An 18,821-nucleotide genomic window follows, 5' to 3' on the forward strand; every position below is an offset into this window, starting at 1 on the left:
GAACCTCTCTCTGTCAGACTAGCCTCATTCCGTGTTTTATTAGGTAACTTTAGATGGATTGCTCTCATATCCACTGGGTGTGTTGGAGCAGATGGGGAGAGTGAACCGCTGCCCTGTGCACTGTAACCCTGCGCTACTGGATTCATATTTGGACAAATCTACTCCTCATCAAGTCGGAAAATGTCTAATTTCCTTAACACAAGTGATAAATCTTCCAGTGCGATAAAAAGTATGGGAACCCCCGAGAGGGGAAAATATCTGGTGATCCACTTAGAAGTCGAATCCAAAGGGTTTCCTGTCTTGTGTTTATGATTTTTAGAATAGGTGGGGAAATCAAATGTCTTTCCACAGCAGAAGAGAAGTTAGAAATCAGTGCTTACATCGATTTCATGACACTACAAAAATCTACAAATCAAGACTGAATAAAAAGTATTTCCGCCCTCATTTTCTGCCACGCTGATGTTTCCTGTCATCACCTGCACATAGAGCTCTAAGGACTGACAGTGTAGTGCACAGGGCATCATCTTCTTCATGCTCTCATTGTTAGCAGGCTCGCTTATTGTAACCGTGTTTTCACAGGTGTGACTTCAAAAAATCCAACCCGACAGCTGCAGCTCGTCCAGAGCGCTGAGAGCACATTGCACCAGTCCTCAGATCTCTAAGCCGGCTTCCTGTGAGTCAAAGCAACAGTTTTTAAAATTGTACTCTTCGTTTATAAAGCTCGAAATGCTCTTGGGCCAGACTTCATATAAAGACGTGCTGGTGTGTTGTGAGGCATTCAGACCCCCCTCAGGTCCTCGGAGACAGGTTGACTCACTGTTCCCAGAGTCAGAGCAAAACATGAGGCAGCCTTTAATTTCTACACTTCTCAGTTATGGAAGAAATCACCTGTGAACCTGAGGCTCTCTGTTTCATCTGTTAGCTCTTTAAAAAAAGAGCTTCATACATTTGGATTTACTGCTGCCTTCGTTTGAGTTCAATCACTTCTTACCTACTTAAACTGAATTCTTTTAGGTTACTGAAGTCGTCTTATAGTAGATCTTTTTTTGTTTCCCTCCTTTTCATCACTATTTACTGTTTGCTTATTCCTTCCTAAAGTCATCATTCTTTCTTTTAGATTTGAATATTTAATGTTAATGTGTCAATTTGGATTAATGACATATCACCTTTTTTAAAGATTTAATTTTTGGGCTCTTCCTTTTTTGGGACAGTGGATAGAGTCAGAGGTCAGAGAGAGAGAGAGAGAGAGAGAGAGAGTGGGGAATGAAATGTTGGAAAAGAGCCACAGGCCAGACATGAACCCGGGCGACTACAGCCTCCCCACATGGAGCTAACTCACTAACCACTAAGCCACCAGTGCCCCATGTCATATCACTTTTATTGGGGCTTATACGGTATAGACTATGTTCTGCTTTGAACTCTTTGCAAGAACGGTGGGTTGAAATGAAACTTGCCTCGGCTTTCAAGTCCCTAAAAAAGATGCTTTCAATAAATCAATCCTAAACCGTAGCTGTGCACTTCAGCCTCTTGTGGCAATCAAGAGTACTACAACAAAAAAACCCTCGAGAAAAGCTGAACCTTTCTTGTCAAACTTCTATTCAATAAAACTTTTCACCTGTTCAAGGACCAAACTTCTCAAAGGTTCAGAGGGACCAAAACGTTGTGATTTTTTTCTGATAAATTGGTGACACTTAACAAGAGTGGTGTGCAGGATTTTTTTTTCTTTTCAAGTGATAGTTTGTCGTCCTTCTCACCTACTTCATGAGATAGTCCGATGTGCAAACACCTCTTTAAAAACCTTCAAGGTTTTTTTTTAAAACTATGCAAGAGAAAGAAACTGAACACTTTTCTTCAACCCTAACAAATCATGAATGAATACATGACTTTGGAAAACTTGGAAAGAAGTTCAAATAATTGTTGTGCCCTGAAAAGTATCTCTCCCCCTTACAGTTAAAAAACAATAGGATGGTTGGCATGTTGTGTTTCTTCATGATTTAACGTCCCACCGCACGCCTTTGTTCCCTGTAAATGCCCCGCCCACATCTCGTGTTGGAGAACATTTGGAACAGAAGTGATCTCACTTTCTCAACTTTCTCTCTTTTTTGTTTTTTATCTATGCAGCTCTTCAACAATCCTAGAAGGTGCTTGTATTCATTTCTTCTGCTCTCTCTCCTCTCGTTATCAGCAGCATCCTCGCTACTTTTCATCTCAGCCACAGTGGATTTGTGCACGCTTGGCTGCCAGAGTGAGCCTCAGAACCCCCCCCGACCGACCCTCAACAAACACTCATGTGGAAATCAAAGTTGTCACTTCTCTAATTACCTAAAGCAATCTTTTCCCTCTCCTGCTCAGCACTACTTAGCTGCCCCTCCAACCTCTCCCCATCCTGACTTCTTCTTTCACAGTTCCTCTGTTCTCCCTCTCTCTCCATCGTCGCGTTAGCCACAGGCCAATAATTGGTGATACCTTCCAACTGTGCAAGATCCAATCAGAGGGAGTCACAGAGCAGCAGAGGCCCAATAAGAACCCGCAGAGAGCTAGCTGTCAGCTGTCACAGGCGACAAGTGACGGAGCTGCTGCATGCCTTCAATTAACTGTCTTACTTTTTTTGCCGCACTTTCTTGAATCCAAAAAAAAAAATCAGTTAAAATTCCAAACTTTGACAAAAGTCAGCATCTCATCAGATTGATCAAGCAGAAGCAGTTTTTAAGATTAGTGGAAAACAAGTGAATGCAAGAATACAATATGTGGACAAAGCCACAGTCATGTCACCCATTTCGTTTTTGATGACTGTTTGAATCTGTAGATATAGGCCTTGCTACGGTATGCCTCTTTTCTAGTTTTCTGGTTGCCATGGTAGTGACCTGTCAATCACAGGTTGCCACACTCTGTTTAGGGTGTCGATAAAAAGGCAGGGTCTACTTTACGGTCCATCATCTACAAAGTGGACATCTGCTATTTTGCAGAACACTCAAAACTACAAAACTAGAGATACAGAATTTGTTAGAAAAATGTTCACTGAGCAAATTAAATGAATAACCGAGCCTTTCATATCATCAGACATATTTTGCAACCAGTAGAGTTGCCCCCTGCTGGATATTAAATAGAGTGCAGGTTCAAGGCACTTCCACAATGGCTTCACTTTTGAAACTAGGCTACAACAATTTTTCACAAAGAGTGAATGTATGGCACCGTTACACATCTTAGACACCAAGACGACTTAAATTACAGATTTTTAGAGCACTTAAATATTTGCAGTGATAGGTGTCTTCACCACACTATCACTACTGCTGCAACAGTTCAGTTAAAAAGCACATGAAGCACAGCTAGATCACCGAACATAGAGAAGCTCCTTCAGGACAATAAGAGAGTAAAGATGGCTTCCTGGAAACTCCTGACACAAGGCCACACTGTGTCCTGCGTTTCACCCTGCACACTCCTCTATCATCTTCTGCTCGGTGGATCATTAAGTCACACAGGACTGCTTTGATACCCCCTCGCCTGGAGGTCTGAGTTAGTGAAGTGAAATCTAGTCGCCGCTCAGCTTAAGTCCACACGCCTCCAACTCTCTCTCCCCCCCCCACACCCCAAACCCTGCTGCTCTCCCCTACTTTCACCATTTTAACTGAGTGCTCTCATTGTTTTTATTTTATTTTGCCAAAGGGAACATTGGAAGCAAAACTTCTTGGCTGCCTCAACCTCCCCCCCCCTTCCTCACTTTGTGTCTTTCTATCTCCTGCGCTTATTCACGCTTGGCTTTCTTTTCCCTCGAAGTGTGGAGGTCGCAAAAGACAAAGATGGATATCGGGAAACGACGGAGACATAAAGGAGGATGATTAGACAGGGAAGGAGGAAGGAAAGGAGTGCAGCCCAGAGAGCTTTGCTGACCCCCTTTTTCTGCGACCATTTATCCGAACATCTTAACAGCTCAGTGGGAAGAGCTGGAGATGACCTCGCCGGCACAAAGAGTGTCTCTCCTCCGTCTCCCCTTTTTTTTTTTCTTCTCCTCTCTCTAATGGTCAGCCTTCACGCTGAACAGATCCCCCTAAACGCCTCGCAGAACGACAAAAGCACTCTCTTTGTACTTCTATCCATCTTTTTTTCTCGTACTTGATTTATGACCTGTGTTAAGTGGTGTGTTGGTCGACTCGCTCGCGTCGTGTTTGAGCGCAATTCAAGTAGCATCGGTAATTTTGTTAGCGAGTGGCAAGTAATGTTTATCATGAAATTATTCCTGGTGGCTGCACAATGCTACAATGCGTGTGTGTTTGTGTGTCTGCACGTGCTGCATCGTAATTTTCCCGGCTATGTGTAATCTTCCCGGCTGTGATGCAATCCAATTTGTGAAGTGCTTATTATTCAGTAACATGCAAAGCCTCATCCATCATCGCACTGACAGCAGCTAGCTTCCAGCGTGCATACTGGATTCACCCTCCACTTTTGTTCAACTCCCCCCCCCCTCTTCATTCCCCCCCTCCTCTGTCACTCCATCATTTCTCAGCCGAGCATCCCGAGCACTTTGCAGTGGAGCACTATTGCTTTCCCTCTCTTCTATCTCCCCCTGCAGTCAACCTCTCCATCCATGCGTTACTCCACCCCACCCGTCACCACTTTACTCCGTCTAATTCTTCTCCACAGTCGGAGAAAGTAAAGCAGAATGACAGCTTTATAGCAGATCTACGGCCTGTAAATAGTGTTAAGAGAGAGAGAAAGAAACGAGCGAGCGTTGGAGGAGGATGATGGAGGAGCACCGTGCGCTCTCGTTGGTCATAATGACACAGTTATGAGGCAGCAAAGTATGGTAATCACAGCCAAATACGCGGCCGTAGTGACAATATAACCGCTGTTGTAAAAAGCCTAATGATTATCCAAAAGCTCAGGGGGGGCGCCGCGATGAAGTCCAAATGCCAAGTGTGGCGTAAACCCGCAGGAAATGGATGGATTCTTCCAGAAGCTCCCTTCTTACCGTAATGTCATAACATTAGACTTAGACTTTCTTTATTGTCATTCAAACTTGTACTTTACAGTGCAGATAAGAACAACATTTCGTTGCATTTGGCTCGTTGTAGTGCAGGATAAAAACAGCAGCAAGTATTTACATAGAAAAATAAAAATAAGGTGCAGATATAAATAGATATAAAAAGAAAAACTATGAGTAAAAATACTATACAGATAAATATATTGCACGTTATATTGTATTTTACAGTCCAGTGAGGTAGTCCTGTGTGGGGGTTTGAGGGGGAATGGAGGGATTATTTTTTCGTGTTCAAAAGTCTTATGGCCTGTGGGAAGAAGCTGTTACAGAACCTGGAAGTTCTGCTTCGGAGGCTGCGGAACCTCTTTCCAGAGTCCAGCAGCGAAAACAGTCCTTGGTGGGGGTGGGAGGTGTCTCTGCTGATTTTCTGAGCCCTGGTCAGACAGCGGATCCTTGCGATCTCCTGGATGGGAGGAAGTGGAGTCTTAATGATCTTTTCCGCCGTCCTCACCACTCTCTGCAGGGACTTCCAGTCGGAGGCACTGCAGGCTCCGGACCAGACAGAGATGCAGTTTGTCATGATGCTCTCTATCGTGCCTCTGTAAAAGGTGGTGAGAATAGGAGGAGGGAGGTGTGCTCTCTTCATCCGACGCAGAAAGTGCATGCGCTGCTGCGCTTTTTTCACAAGAGCTCCGGTGTGAAGGGACCAGGTCAGAGTGTCTGTTATCTGCACCCCCAGGAACTTTGTGCTGCTAACTCTCTCCACTGCTGTGCCATTGATGAGGAGTGGTGTGTGGCTGGGCTGGCGCCTCCAGAAGTCGACGATGATCTCTTTGGTTTTATCGACGTTCAGGGCCAGGTTGTTGGTTCTGCACCAGTCAACCAGATGTTTCACCTCCTCTCTGTAGTCCATGTCGTTGTTATCACGGATGAGGCCCACTACTGTTGTGTTGTCTGCAAACTTTACGATGTGGTTAGTAGTGGTCCTGGCGCAGCAGTCATGGGTCATCAGGGTGAACAGCAGCGGACTCAAGACGCAGCCCTGAGGGGAGCCGGTGCTCAGGGAGATGACACTGGAGGTGTTGTTGCCCACCCGCACAGACTGGGGTCTGTTTGTGAGGAAGTCAAGCAGCCAGTTACATAGGGGGGTGCTGAAACCAAGGGGGGCCAGTTTGCTCACCAGATGCTGCGGGATGATTGTATTGAACGCTGAGCTGAAGTCCAGAAACAACATCCGCACATGTGTGTCCTTCTCTTCCAGATGTTGTAAGCCCAGGTGGAGTGCAGAGGAGATGGCATCCTCTGTGGAGCGGTTTGGGCGGTAAGCAAACTGGTACGGGTCGAATGTGGGGGGAAGTCTGGAGACAATGTGGTCCTTTACCAGCCTCTCAAAGCACTTCATCATGATGGGGGTTAGTGCTACAGGGCGGTAATCATTGAGCGAGGAGATTGTGGATTTTTTAGGCACTGGTATAATTGTAGCAGTCTTTAGACATGATGGTACCACAGCCTGGATCAGCGAGGTGTTGAAGATGTCTGTGAGAACCCCAGCCAGCTGGTCAGCACATTCCTTCAGCACCCGTCCCGGTATGTGGTCAGGGCCCGCTGCTTTCCGGGTGTTCACTCTCCTCAGGGTTCTCCGGACATCAGCTGTGTCCAGGCTGATTGGCTGCTCATCGGAGCGAGGAATAGATTTCTTCGCTGGAGTGGTGTTGAGTGCCTCAAACCTTGCAAAGTAGTTGTTGAGGTCGTTGAGAAAGTTGATGTTGTTGTCACAGGGGGGAGGAGTAGCTTTATAGTCTGTGATGACTTGTATGCCCTGCCACATTCGTCTGGTGTTTGTGGGGTCCTCGAAGAAGTCCTGCACTTTCTGACTGTGAGCACGCTTTGCAACCTTTATGGCACGGTTCAGGTTGGCTCTGGCTGTTTTTAGTGCCACCATGTCGCCAGATTTAAAAGCGTCGTTCCGGGCTTTCAGCATTGCACGTACCTCACTGGTCATCCAGGGTTTCTCGTTGGCCCATGTGGAGATGTTCTTGATCACACTAACATCCTCCATGCACTTCTGAATGTATGCAGACACAGACTCGGCATATTCCTCCTCCCACGTCTGGTGATTGTCCGTGGCAGCCGCCTTGAACATGTCCCAGTCCGTGCATTCAAAGCAGTCCTGTAATGCTTCCATAGCTCCCTCAGGCCAGGCCCTCACCTGCTTCACTGTGGGTTTTTTCCTGATCAGCAGGGGCTTGTATGCTGGAATTAGCATCACAGAGAGATGGTCTGAGGAGCCAAGGTGGGGGCGGGGTGCAGCCTTGAATGCCAGTTTGTTCTCCAGGGAGCGGACATTAGAAAGCATGATGGAAGGAAGCGGCGTTCTGTGCGGGTTAGCTTTTAGCTTGGTTGTTAGCCCCGCTCGGCATCCCCGTTTTTGCTTCCGGTCACACCGCTTCCGTCTCCTCCGCTGGCGGACACCGCTGGTACGAGGCTCCACTGCTTCACAGGCCGCTGGATGTAGCTGGCGTACTATTCCGAGGCTATGTAGAAGGTCCAGAGTAGTCGCATCTACCGGACTGAAACTGTTTGATTTACCTAAAACTAAAATTGCCTGGCGGTCGTTTATTACTTTAGAGTAACTACGCTGCAGGTTTACTGTGAAATTATCAGAACTGACTGGGTTATTTGCCATTATATTCCTGTTGCTATCACGAGCCACTGCAGCCGCAGCCGAGCAGGGCGCCGCCATCTTGGATCCAGATTACCAGATTGTGGTAGATTACTATTACTATCATCACAAAAAGAGTTAATGTGTGGTGATTTACACGGGAGAGAAGATGATGATGGAGGAGGAGGAGGAGGCGAGCGAGACAACGGAGAGAGAGAGAAACGTCCACACACACTCACATGAGCAGATATTCCAGATCAAAGGTTTATCAACAAACACACATGATGTGTTTATTCCCACAGGAGGGACTTTACATAAAACACGTACTGTAGAATCCGCTCTTGAGTAGTTGTTCTCAAACTGTGGGGTGTGACACCCAGGGGGAACAGGGAGACAAGAAAGGGGGACCACACTCACTAATTCTAAGCAGTCTCTAGAGCAGTGGTTCTTAAAACTGTGGGGCACTACCCCAAGGAGGGACGCAGAAACATGAAAGGGGGGGGGACCTGACTCGCTATTTCTGACTTCCCTCTAGAGTAGTGGTTCTCAAACTGTGGGGCGTGACCCCCAGGGGAGGACAGGGGGACAAGAAAGGCGGGACCTGACCCACATTTACCCTTACAAGAGATTTCATGACAGAAAAAAAAAAGTTATAGAACCACAGCTCTAGTGGGACAGAACTACAATATCAGAGAGTGACAAGGTCGAGCAGCATGGTATGGAGACTAATAATAACAAAGAACTATACAATATTTATTGATGAACTCTTATGAATATATGCACTTCTAAAGTAAATCAATGGAGGAAAATGTGCAGATACTGTCGGTGTAAATGCTCTGTTATTATATTAACTTTAGGACCGGGACAAAAAGAAACGCTATGCTCTAAGCTAAGCTGTAGCTAGCTACCTTGATCAAAAAGTGGTGATGTGAAAATAATGGTTAATGCTAAAGTAAAGTGGCTTTGTAACATCAATTACAGGGCAAGATATCTTTTGACAGTTCGCTTTCAAGTCAAATTAGCCATCGAAGGCTGCCAGATCAGGTAAGGCTGTAGCTTTAATTCAACAGAGCATTCGTGCTCTTATTCTTCATGAACTAAACTTTTTATTTGAAGGAGGAGAGCATGTGTCATTTCTTTCTTTATTAAATATTTCTGAGGGGGTTGTCTGTTAGGATTCGATAGCTTCATGAGTCAGACAGGATTATCCCAACCGAGGTCAGTAGTCATATTCTTAGAGTGCAAACATTTCATTGAAGCACGTCATAAGAAAACTATGACCAAACTTCCCTTTCGAAGAAGAAGCTCTGGGTCCTGTAAGAGCTGTGTTTTTGAGGCCCCGATGTCCTGGCAGCTCATTGTCAGCGAAAAAGAAATCACACCTATTTGCTAATCAGAAGTGAATTTAGAAGTTCTTCATAATTCTTATGCAAAGAAATCGTTGAAGCCTGACATTTAGCTGGATCATATCTGCTACCTCTGCTGACCTCTCCCACAGCAGATGACCAGTAAATAAAGGGACTAGGGTGTGAAATGGTACTATTACAGTCCGTATGGCACTGCTGCTAACATCTGCCTGTTTATCCGTGGCCAGGTTGTGCTGCTCAGTGGGACACTGGCATGTTTTTTTATTGAGCCAATCTGCCATTTTGGGAATGTGGTAGGTGAGGCGGGCCATTAACTGTTGCTGCAGTAGCCACCAGGGACACCTGACACTCTGGATTAGCCGGCCCGGTGCTCCTCTTGACACTTTTTGTCTGCTCCGCGTCCGTCAAATAAAAACATGACAAAAAAAAAAAAGAAATGACACACACAAGATGCACCATGTCATGCACGGGGATTAGACGCATGCACTGCTGCAACATAGAATCAGAGCACAACACACACACAGACACACAGACGCACACTCCCCGAGGACTGCAAACATCACATCGTGGGGCATCAGGAGATGTGTTGCCTCGCCGTCGAGTGTGCATGACCCGTGACGAGTATGTTTTCTGTCAACATCCTGTCTCTCCAAATCATCACCTTACAATGTGCCCATCTCTTTGTGAGCCAGCTGCTGGCAAGTCCCAGGCTGTGTCCGAGGCCTCGTGCGGAAAGCAGAGCAAACACTTCTGAATCAAACAAACATGTTGGAACTGATTATAGTGTGCGTAAAAACATGCCAGAAAGATTTAAAAAAGAAAAAGAAATGTCTGTCTGATATGCAAGGGGACAGATCTAAATTCTGTTTCATCTCCATTGTCAGCTTTCTGGTAACTTTTACATTTCTTAGGCCATGGTGTACAAATGATTAATGGCACATGTAACTCTCTGTATGCTCAAAGCAGCAGAGGAGAGCAGCATCCTGGAGAGACCGCCTGATGTGGGTCACAACAGTCCCTGTAGGGAGGAGACTTCACAGGAAGCTTTGTTGTGTCAGAGGAACAAGACAAATTTAGCACCTGTAACGTCGCACCGGTCGCTTTTACTGGAGGTATCTTTTAACTTTTCAAACAACTATTTCTTCCAAATCTGAAACACTTTTTAGATACGATTGTCCTTTGGGACAGATTGGCAAGGACGCTGCAGAATATTTGCATCAAGAAAACAAAGTAGGTCTGATCGTGCTGTTGTACAAAGTATTTTGTCCCTTTAAGAGAATCTTTTCTTTCTTAACCATGAGCTCTTTTCACTTACAGTGCTTTCACACATACAGTACATTTTATGGGCGAGCTGCATGTGTGACTGTAAACGGCTGAATTCTTCACCCAGACTTTTTCCTGCCAGCCCCCTAGTATTTCCCCCCTATCCTACCCCTCCTTTGACTGACAGGGAAAACTTGCTGTGAGGGACAATTTCCCTCCCAATCTCCCAATTTTTGTGTGACTGCGAAAATAGCTAAACAGAAAAACTCCTGAAAATATCCTGAAATTTTCCATGCGAGCTGCAGTTGTGAACGAAACAGCCACATTTTTCACTTAGACGTTTTCCTACAGGCCCCCAAGCAGATTCCCCCTCCCTATTCTGACAGAGACAATTTACTGCTGCGATGGAGAAGTATGCCAATCCCGGCTGCGCTTGGCTAAAGAGACACCGACATTTTCAGGGTGAGCTACATGTAGACAGGAAAACAGCCAATTTCTCATCCCAACTTCACCCAGATTTTTTTGCAGCCAGCACCCTGGTAAAATTTATTTAGTAAAGATGAGGTGAGCTGATGTTAGAACGCAGCAGGTACAAATCTGGAAAAATTCAACACGACTTAATTGTTGAGGGGATTGTTGATATCCTCCGAGCGGCGCCTAACTGTTGTGATTTCTGTGCAAGCAATTTATCGGCTTCATTGTTTTTTCTGTCTCAGTTAAAATTTCAACGTTGTTCTTTCTACATCATGTCCTGCCTCCTGAGCCCCTAACACCCTCTCCAACAAGGACAGTCTGTTGTGAGGTGCATGTGTGAGCTCAGCTACTCAGGGAGATATCAGCCTGCTTGAACTTTTTTAGAAATGTTCCTAAAGCCTGCTACAAGAAAAAAGCTTCCCAATTCATTTTTACTACACCTCCAGTCGCTGTAAGCAAGTTGCCATCTCTAAAGCCCCCCCACCCATACCTCCCTGACTCCTTCCCCCATGTATTCCTCCGCCCTTTTGTGCCTTGACATCACCCGAGGTTTTGCTTTTCCTAATGTGTAACATCTCTGTTTCCCCAGGACGCCGCACCGCCAGACTATGATGACTGGAACCTTCAAAGCGGGTGCCGGAGCCTTCAAAGCAGGGCGCCCAAAAATAGTTTGAGTGCATCTAGCTCACATAAATGAATCAAAGCTTCTTTATACACCGACCACGTAACACCCCCTCCCCTCCCCACCCCCTATCTCTCCTTTCTTCTTCATCCATTTCCTCTCCTCAGTCCTCATAACCTCCTTAAACATCAGACGGGCTCCAGCCCTGGGCACACAGACACAAAACTCATCAAGAAAACCAACAAACAACAACAAACTAAAAGTCTTAAATTCTTGATCAGCAGAGGAAAAGGAAAGAACGGTTTGACAACAACAGCGGCAGGGAGGAAGAGAAGGCAGAAGAAAAAGAATCCAATATGGGCCGTGCATTCATGTTTGTTGATGAAACAAACAGATTTTGGATGATGACACTCGCTTGCCAATGTTAACAGGCTGCTCTGTTGTTATTTTGCGAGCGGTTAGAGCTATTGTTAGATGAAGGCTCCTCTTTGGAGCTCTGAAAAGGGCTGCATTTCCATCATAATAACAACTGAAAAGAGTGAACTGTCACAGGGTGCTTCCTCTCCCTGGCGTTGATGCATGCGCCTCAGTCCAGGCCTCACTGTGCTGACGGATGATCGAGAGAGTACGCGTCCCTCAATGCCAAAACAAAGCCTCAGAATACGAGATCACTGCTGTGACAGAGAATGTCACGGACCCATTGCTCCATATGTCAACCAGGGTAAATATCAGAGCCACATTAGCAGCACTCTCCCCCCGCTGTTTGAAACAATAGACGGCGCTTTTTACAACAATGGTGATGACGCATTGACTTCAAGGGGAGATGGAGTTTGAACAGGTCGAAAAGAATCAAATCCAACATTTATGAGTAAATTAGCCCGGTGTTTTCCAAAAACTCATCACGGGTTTCACTGAATGTCTTCCCTTTGAACAACCATGGACAAAGGGGAAACACAATGGAGAGAGAAAGAAAGAAAGTGGGAGCTTCATCCCGACCCCAAAATAGCTTCATAATTCATGCCAAAATAGAATATCATGATTAGAGTTAAACAACGAGGGGGGGAATTAGCACACTCCCAGCAGTGACTCAGCCGGTATGTGTAATGATGTTACATCTTGGAGCGAAGGCATGACTTACAAACAGCTCAACATGCTATCCCAATGTGAAGTGCCCCCCCTTCCCCCCAGATTCCCATGATCGCCAACATTACCTGACTAGCATACTCATCTTTTGTTGGCCTTGATTCAGCGTCTGCTTTCCCAGCGCCATGAGCCACTACGCCAGACTAACTGCAGAGCTGCACGCTCTTAGAAGGGAAGATTGCTCGCCTCAAGAAGGCTGTTTGGCTCTTCCTGCCTTTTAGACCAGAACTTGAATCAATGGCCAAGAATAATGCAGGCACGCTCTAAATATGAATGTCATGATAAATAAAGCACACAGAATGTTCTTTAAACATCCCTTTCTGTGGAACATGGAAAGCTGAATCGATTAAGAATATTTATTTGGCAGAGCTCCGTCTTTCTTTCTCCATTTTGTTTCCCACATTTAAAAAAAAAGATTTCAATACATTTAAAGTTCAAATGTAACATTAAATGCTCCACTTTGTCAGCTCCCACGTTTTCGGGGGAACTCTTTCCTTACCTGATGGGAAGCGTTCGATGACCGGCTGGTTGTCCACCTGTAGAGTGGCGTTCCCACCACTGCGTGTGAATCGCACCACATGGTACTTGCCGTCGCTCACCATCACCGCGCTCTCCTCGATGATGATGTCGTCCGTTCCCACGTTGAAGATCACGCCGATCTTTCCCCGTTCCTACGGACACAGAAGATGGAGAACACGGTGAGAAAGGTGCGCAGAAATACAGGAAGGAACAGTTCAAGGACAGTTTCACAAAGATATTATTTAACCTTTAAATGACCCCTAAACGTTTAATTATCATCTCAAGAATGTTCTTTCTGCCTATGGTATTAAAACTACTCTCCATTACCAGCAGCCTGACGCTAAGATGACACCTTCACTGGCTCAATGTCGCCAACCAAACATCCTTTTTCAAAAGTAACTACCACATATTGAAGAACTCAGATTACCTTTTTTCAACAAACTCAATGTTGTCAAAATAAGTCACCACTTAAGAGTGAGTTGAAACTATTTCCAGACGTGTGTCATGATTTCCAAAAAGAAAAAAGAAAAAAAGGCTAATCAGTCACTCCCTGCTAAGGGCTAAAATGCCAAATGGATCAGCAAGAAATTCAGCCAGTCTCACAGATAAATGGAGTAGATCCTGAAGGATGTACTAACTTAAATATAGACTTTGAATCCATGAATCCAGAATCGCTTTGAATCGAAAATAGATTATGAATCAAATCATGACCCCAAGAATCGAAATCGAATCGAATGGTGAGACACCCAAAGATTCTCAGCCCTAGCTGTCAGTGCCATTTTGTTGTTGTAGAAAAGTAAATAAGCCAAATAATGTGACAAAACCCCAGTCCATGAGTGAAATGATCACTGTTTGTACTGTGTTGTTCAATCATTGACACCAAAGATACCCAGTTGAGTGTGTGTAGGCGTCACACACTCAGAGGGCATCACATATCTGAGATCCTGATAAAAGACGCCATTTATCATTTCAGTGCCTGTTTGAATGCATTCAGCTAGAGCAACATAACAAAGAGGCGATGAAAGGCATTTATATTGCAGTCATCAAAGCCAGATAACCTTCTATGCTAACGCACTCGATAACAAGATAAGGTTGCTCCCGTGTCCCCACAGCAAAAAGCAAAACGATACATCACAAGAGTCCCCAAAAGGGCCCTCGCTGCCTGCAGTGCGAGGACTCAGATCTCACACACATCAGCCTGGTAGAGAACAGGGTGCTTGTTGAGGACTCAGGCACCTTTAGTATTCATCAACCCGCTGACCCCCTTCCCTCTCCCATCTATTAGTGTTGACAGCCGCCCACTGCTTCGAGTTTATTACAGTCAACCGCCTACTCTACTCTCATCTCCCGCCATCTCTCTCTGCTCTCCCTCTGCGGTTCCTGTCCTCAGTCCCAGGAAAGGTCAAAGTCATTTACAGAGCTACAGTCTGCCGGGGAGAGAAACAGACAGAACATCGCAGACAGTGCCATTACAGACAAATTCTCTCTCTGGCAGTAAATCTACTGTCGCAGTTTTGTTCTGCAAAGCCATTAGATACCTTCACCCCCCCCTCACCATTGGCAGGAACACTTCCTGGTTGTCACTTCAGGTCAAGCTCTTTTACACTAGGGGTCACTTTTCTGCCCCGAAAGCAGCGACAACCGCCATTGATTCAATTATCTCATTAGCTATGTGCATTAATTTCGCCACCTTCCATACGCCGAGAGTCTCAGAGGTGAACGTGTGGCTTTCGCTCGCAGCGCTTTTCCATTATTCATGGCTGATTAAGTATTTAGAAAAAGGAAAATAAAACACCCCAATGTTAACAGAACTTAAAATAGCAAGTTAATTGAGTAAATAAGTGCAGAGGTTGTTGCAGTAAGTTAATGAGCGGTATAATCACAGCCAAATTTATGTGCATCCCAACCACTCTTCGGTGTTTTTAAAGCGTTTACAGTAGGCAGCCAAGGCCGCAGCACGGCCATGCACTGATGACAGCCACTATTAGGGTATTAATTGAGCATGCTCAGATGGCGGTGTGAGTGGGAGGCGCGCTTGTAGCCATGACTTAAGAAACATTGGAACAATATGAGGCTTAAAAGTTAGAGTGAACAGTTTGGAATATATGCTAAAAATAATCATCAAAGAAAGATCAAATGTCATTGTTTCAAATACAGGACGGCTCATAAAGGATGTTTGAGGCAAATCTACAATGAATACGCTCTTTCACAAGTTCTACTATACATTCATATGAATACTTTATAAAATGGGGTTGATATAGAGCAACTGTACTTTGAAGTCCAACATTAACATAGGTACCATCTAAGGCTAATTGTGAGGATGTTCTTTGTTTTTGTTTCTCCTCTGGAAAGGTGGCAGGGGAACATTAGGGAAAGGGCTTGAAAACTTGTCAAAAACAATCGCCAAATCTTTGTCTGCTGGGAGATAAATCCATAGAAATCTGGTCGAGGACAGGTGAGGCTTTTCGGCGGCCAAACGATTCACCAAAATCAGAATCAGAAATACTTCATTAATGCTCAGGGGCAAACTGGGCGTTGCAGCTGCTCTCATACAGGATATTATTAATATCACGTTAGGTATGCAGAGTTAAGTTGTTGGATTGAGTACTACACATTTAAACTAATGAAAAATACAAAAATCCAGTTTAGTGTCTGTGAACAGCAGATTGTAGTGGATACAACAGGTTGAGGAACCTAAAATAGAAACTACGATGACTAAACAATGATGTTGAACTAATTCAAGTAAAAGCTTAAATGATAGGAGATGAATCAAAGTGTGAGCCAAACAGGAAGCTGACACATCTCTGAAATGAACATCAGAACAAAGTTAGTCCTGTACGAGTTCTTCAGAGTGGATCTTGATGGACTGCTCAATGATCATCACATTCTGCAAAGAGAGTTGAACCTCTCAAACGCCAAAGTGCTTCCAGCTTCTTAGGCACTTAATCAATTGATCCACCTGATGGACTGACCCTTGGAGTCTTTCCGCCTGCTCTCCCAGCGCGCACAGACATCTGATATTGATTCAGAGACATGAATATGAATTCTGTCTGAAGGCGATTAGAGAGGTGCACATGAATGAGAATGTAATCAAAGAAAGCTTTGACGAGTGATACCTTTGAGATGCCGCAGCAAGGAAAAACAACAAAAAAAAAAAAGGTGAGGTTGAGTTTGATGCTTTTGGGATCATCTCCATTACAACCCACACTGTGGCAAGCTTATAATAATCAGAACGCCTTTTGCCTGGAGAATTAATTCAATTTGCCGGGGCAGAGCAGAATGAATCCACGCTATTATGACTGAAAAGCAGAAGGGAGAGTGAATTTGAGTGATATTTACTGAGAGATTAGCATTTGTGTTCCGCAACATTAGGGTTCTTCCCGATGCCGAAGGAATGTATCGAGCCCATTACGGTGGGAAGCCGCTGGGAACCCTTGCTTTTTAAAAATGATTTTTTTTTGTGTAGCGGTAATGACATTTTAATGGCCATTTCCCTTAAGCGAACATATCTCTGGAAACAGAAGTTAAAAAAAAAAAAAAAAAAACCCTCTTTGAATGGCTGTGAGCAGTCAAGCCTGCAACACTGAAATGAAGGGACTGCTAGGTAAGTGACAATAAGCCCTGGCTGCTCTTTAAACACCAGAGCTTCTAAAGTACTGCTTAGCAGCTTTTAATCTGCTGCAGCTGTCGGCTAATGTCGGGAGGGAGAACGTTACGTTTACTGGTCTTTTATCCAGAGTCTTACTTTCCTTTCTGTGGTCAATGAGTGGCATAGGTAGGGGGTCCACAGAGTTCTGCTTTATGATCCATTTCTAATTATATTTTATTATATCCTCAAGCTGCCGGATGAGGACAGCATCTCTTTGAGTTTGTGAGTATAAGGGTTTTTCTTTGTATTTGTTGTTTATCCAATATGTTAATACATCACGACTTCCATTCTCTATACAGGCCATCAAACCTACTCCACTTCAAACCCAACCTGGTTAAGAGAGGACCAACTTGGGGCGCTGGTGGTGCAGTGGTTAGAGCGTGCGCCCCATGTATGGAGGCTGTTAGTCCTCAATGCGAGCGGCCCAGGTTCGAATCTGACCTGTGGCTCCTTTCCCGTATATCATTCCCCACTCTCTCTCTCCCTGATTTCCAACTCGATCCACTGTCCTATCTCTCTAATAAAGGCACAAAATGCCCAAAAATAAATCTTAAAAAAAAGAGGACCAACTCTACCAACTGAGGGGGGAGTAGGCTTGGGGGTTCAATCTCCAGCTCCTGCAGCCACATGTCTGACTTGTCCTTGAGCAAGACACTTGACCCCAAGTTGCTCCTGCTGCTCCGTCTGCAGTGTATGAATGGGATTAGTTACTTCTGATGGTCTCACTACAAGCAGCCTCTGCCATCAGTGTGTGAATGTGTAGGTGTGACCTGCGGTGTAAAAACACTTTGAGTCGTCAGAAGACTAGAAAAGAAATATACAAGCTCAAGTCCATTTACCAGTTACCACTGAGCCACAGCACTCCCTTAACTTCCATCTCTAACTCCTCTGAAGCAGAAGTTGACCTGAGTTTTATATATATATTTTTTTACAGTTTGCTTGAAAACATCCTCAGAATAGAAGAGTTCAAACTCCATCCAAAGTCAGCTTTGATTATGTTGCATCGAGTTTCACCGAGAAGGGTTTTTATCAGTTAAGAAAGAAAACTTTAGCTCAAGAAAACTTTCTCTTGAACATTATTGTAATTACTCAAGCAACAAACTTGCTGTCCTTGACAAATATCTAAAAGCTGTTTTTTTCTTTTTAGCCGAGCAGAAACGGTGATGAGCTTTTTACAGAACAGAAAGTTAACAAAAAAAAGAAGAAATACAAAGTTTGTTGTAATCCTCTCATTAGAGTCTCTCCGTCCTTTTTTCTCAAAGACAAAGAAAATTGGCTTTGGAATTCTGCGCGGCGAGCCACAGTGCAGGAATTACGCAGAGCATTTCCGTCTGAAATATTTCCCCATGACCTTGCGATGTGTGAGAGCGCGGTGAGGTAAATGCTGCCGGCGAGAGCGGAATGAGAATGAGGCCGCACCAGAACGGGGCTGCAGATGACGTGAGTGTGTGTATGTGTGTGTATCAGGGTTATGAGGCAGCCACAGAGAGCTCACACTGATCACACCGGGCAGAGAAGGAAGAGGGGAGCTGTGGAGTCAGAGGAGGAGGAGGAGCAAAGGGGCAGAGAGGAACACTGCACAGTAAAAGAACAGGGGGGGAACCTTGATGATCCTCAAGGGCCTCAAGGGGCTTTGAGTTCAAAGTGTCTTTTGAAGATATCTTGATTCTCTTTCTGTTTTCTCTGGGAACAAAAAAAAATAGACAAAAGAGGGAACGCAATTTTGAAGGATTTGTTTCTTCATTCACTTTTTTTTTTGTGCAGACAGCTCAATCATGATGCGCCTCATCACTAACAACCCCTACAGCTTCATCTCCACATGCGCCCCGTTCTCCTTGATCTATTTGTATTTTCCCAACGTCTCCCAGAATTTCCCTTTTAGATGTGATACACGAGGCCGCCCAAAACAGTGCAAATTAGAAAGAGAAAAACAACAGAGAAGGAAACCGAAAGTTGGACCGGAGGGTGGATTCAGCGAGGCGCTGACAGATGCACATGCAGTTGTTTAAATCATTTGAGGTGTTTTGCATTTTGCTGTATCAACGCGTCTCCGGAAAAAAACAGTCCAGAAACGAGGCTGACCGCTTCAGATATTTGCTGATGCCGATAAGTCGCTTTGACAGACTGCATATTAACAGTCCTGTGGG

The 18,821-nt window shown here is 44.9% G+C and overlaps 1 protein-coding gene across 6 annotated transcripts in view; it reads right to left on the reverse strand.

The window, feature by feature from the left end:
- nrxn2b (neurexin 2b) overlaps positions 1 to 18,821 on the reverse strand; it is a 784,571-nt gene that overhangs the window by 42,618 nt on the left and 723,132 nt on the right. For all 6 annotated transcript variants that reach the window (XM_065950814.1, XM_065950813.1, XM_065950811.1 and 3 more), the window contains one exon: positions 13,006 to 13,177. In XM_065950814.1, coding sequence (XP_065806886.1) covers positions 13,006 to 13,177 — 172 coding nt within the window. The remainder of the gene's footprint in view (positions 1 to 13,005; positions 13,178 to 18,821) is intronic.

The sequence above is a fragment of the Labrus bergylta genome, chromosome 22, assembly GCF_963930695.1.
Source record: "Labrus bergylta chromosome 22, fLabBer1.1, whole genome shotgun sequence".
In the NCBI taxonomy this organism is placed as follows: domain Eukaryota; kingdom Metazoa; phylum Chordata; class Actinopteri; order Labriformes; family Labridae; genus Labrus; species Labrus bergylta.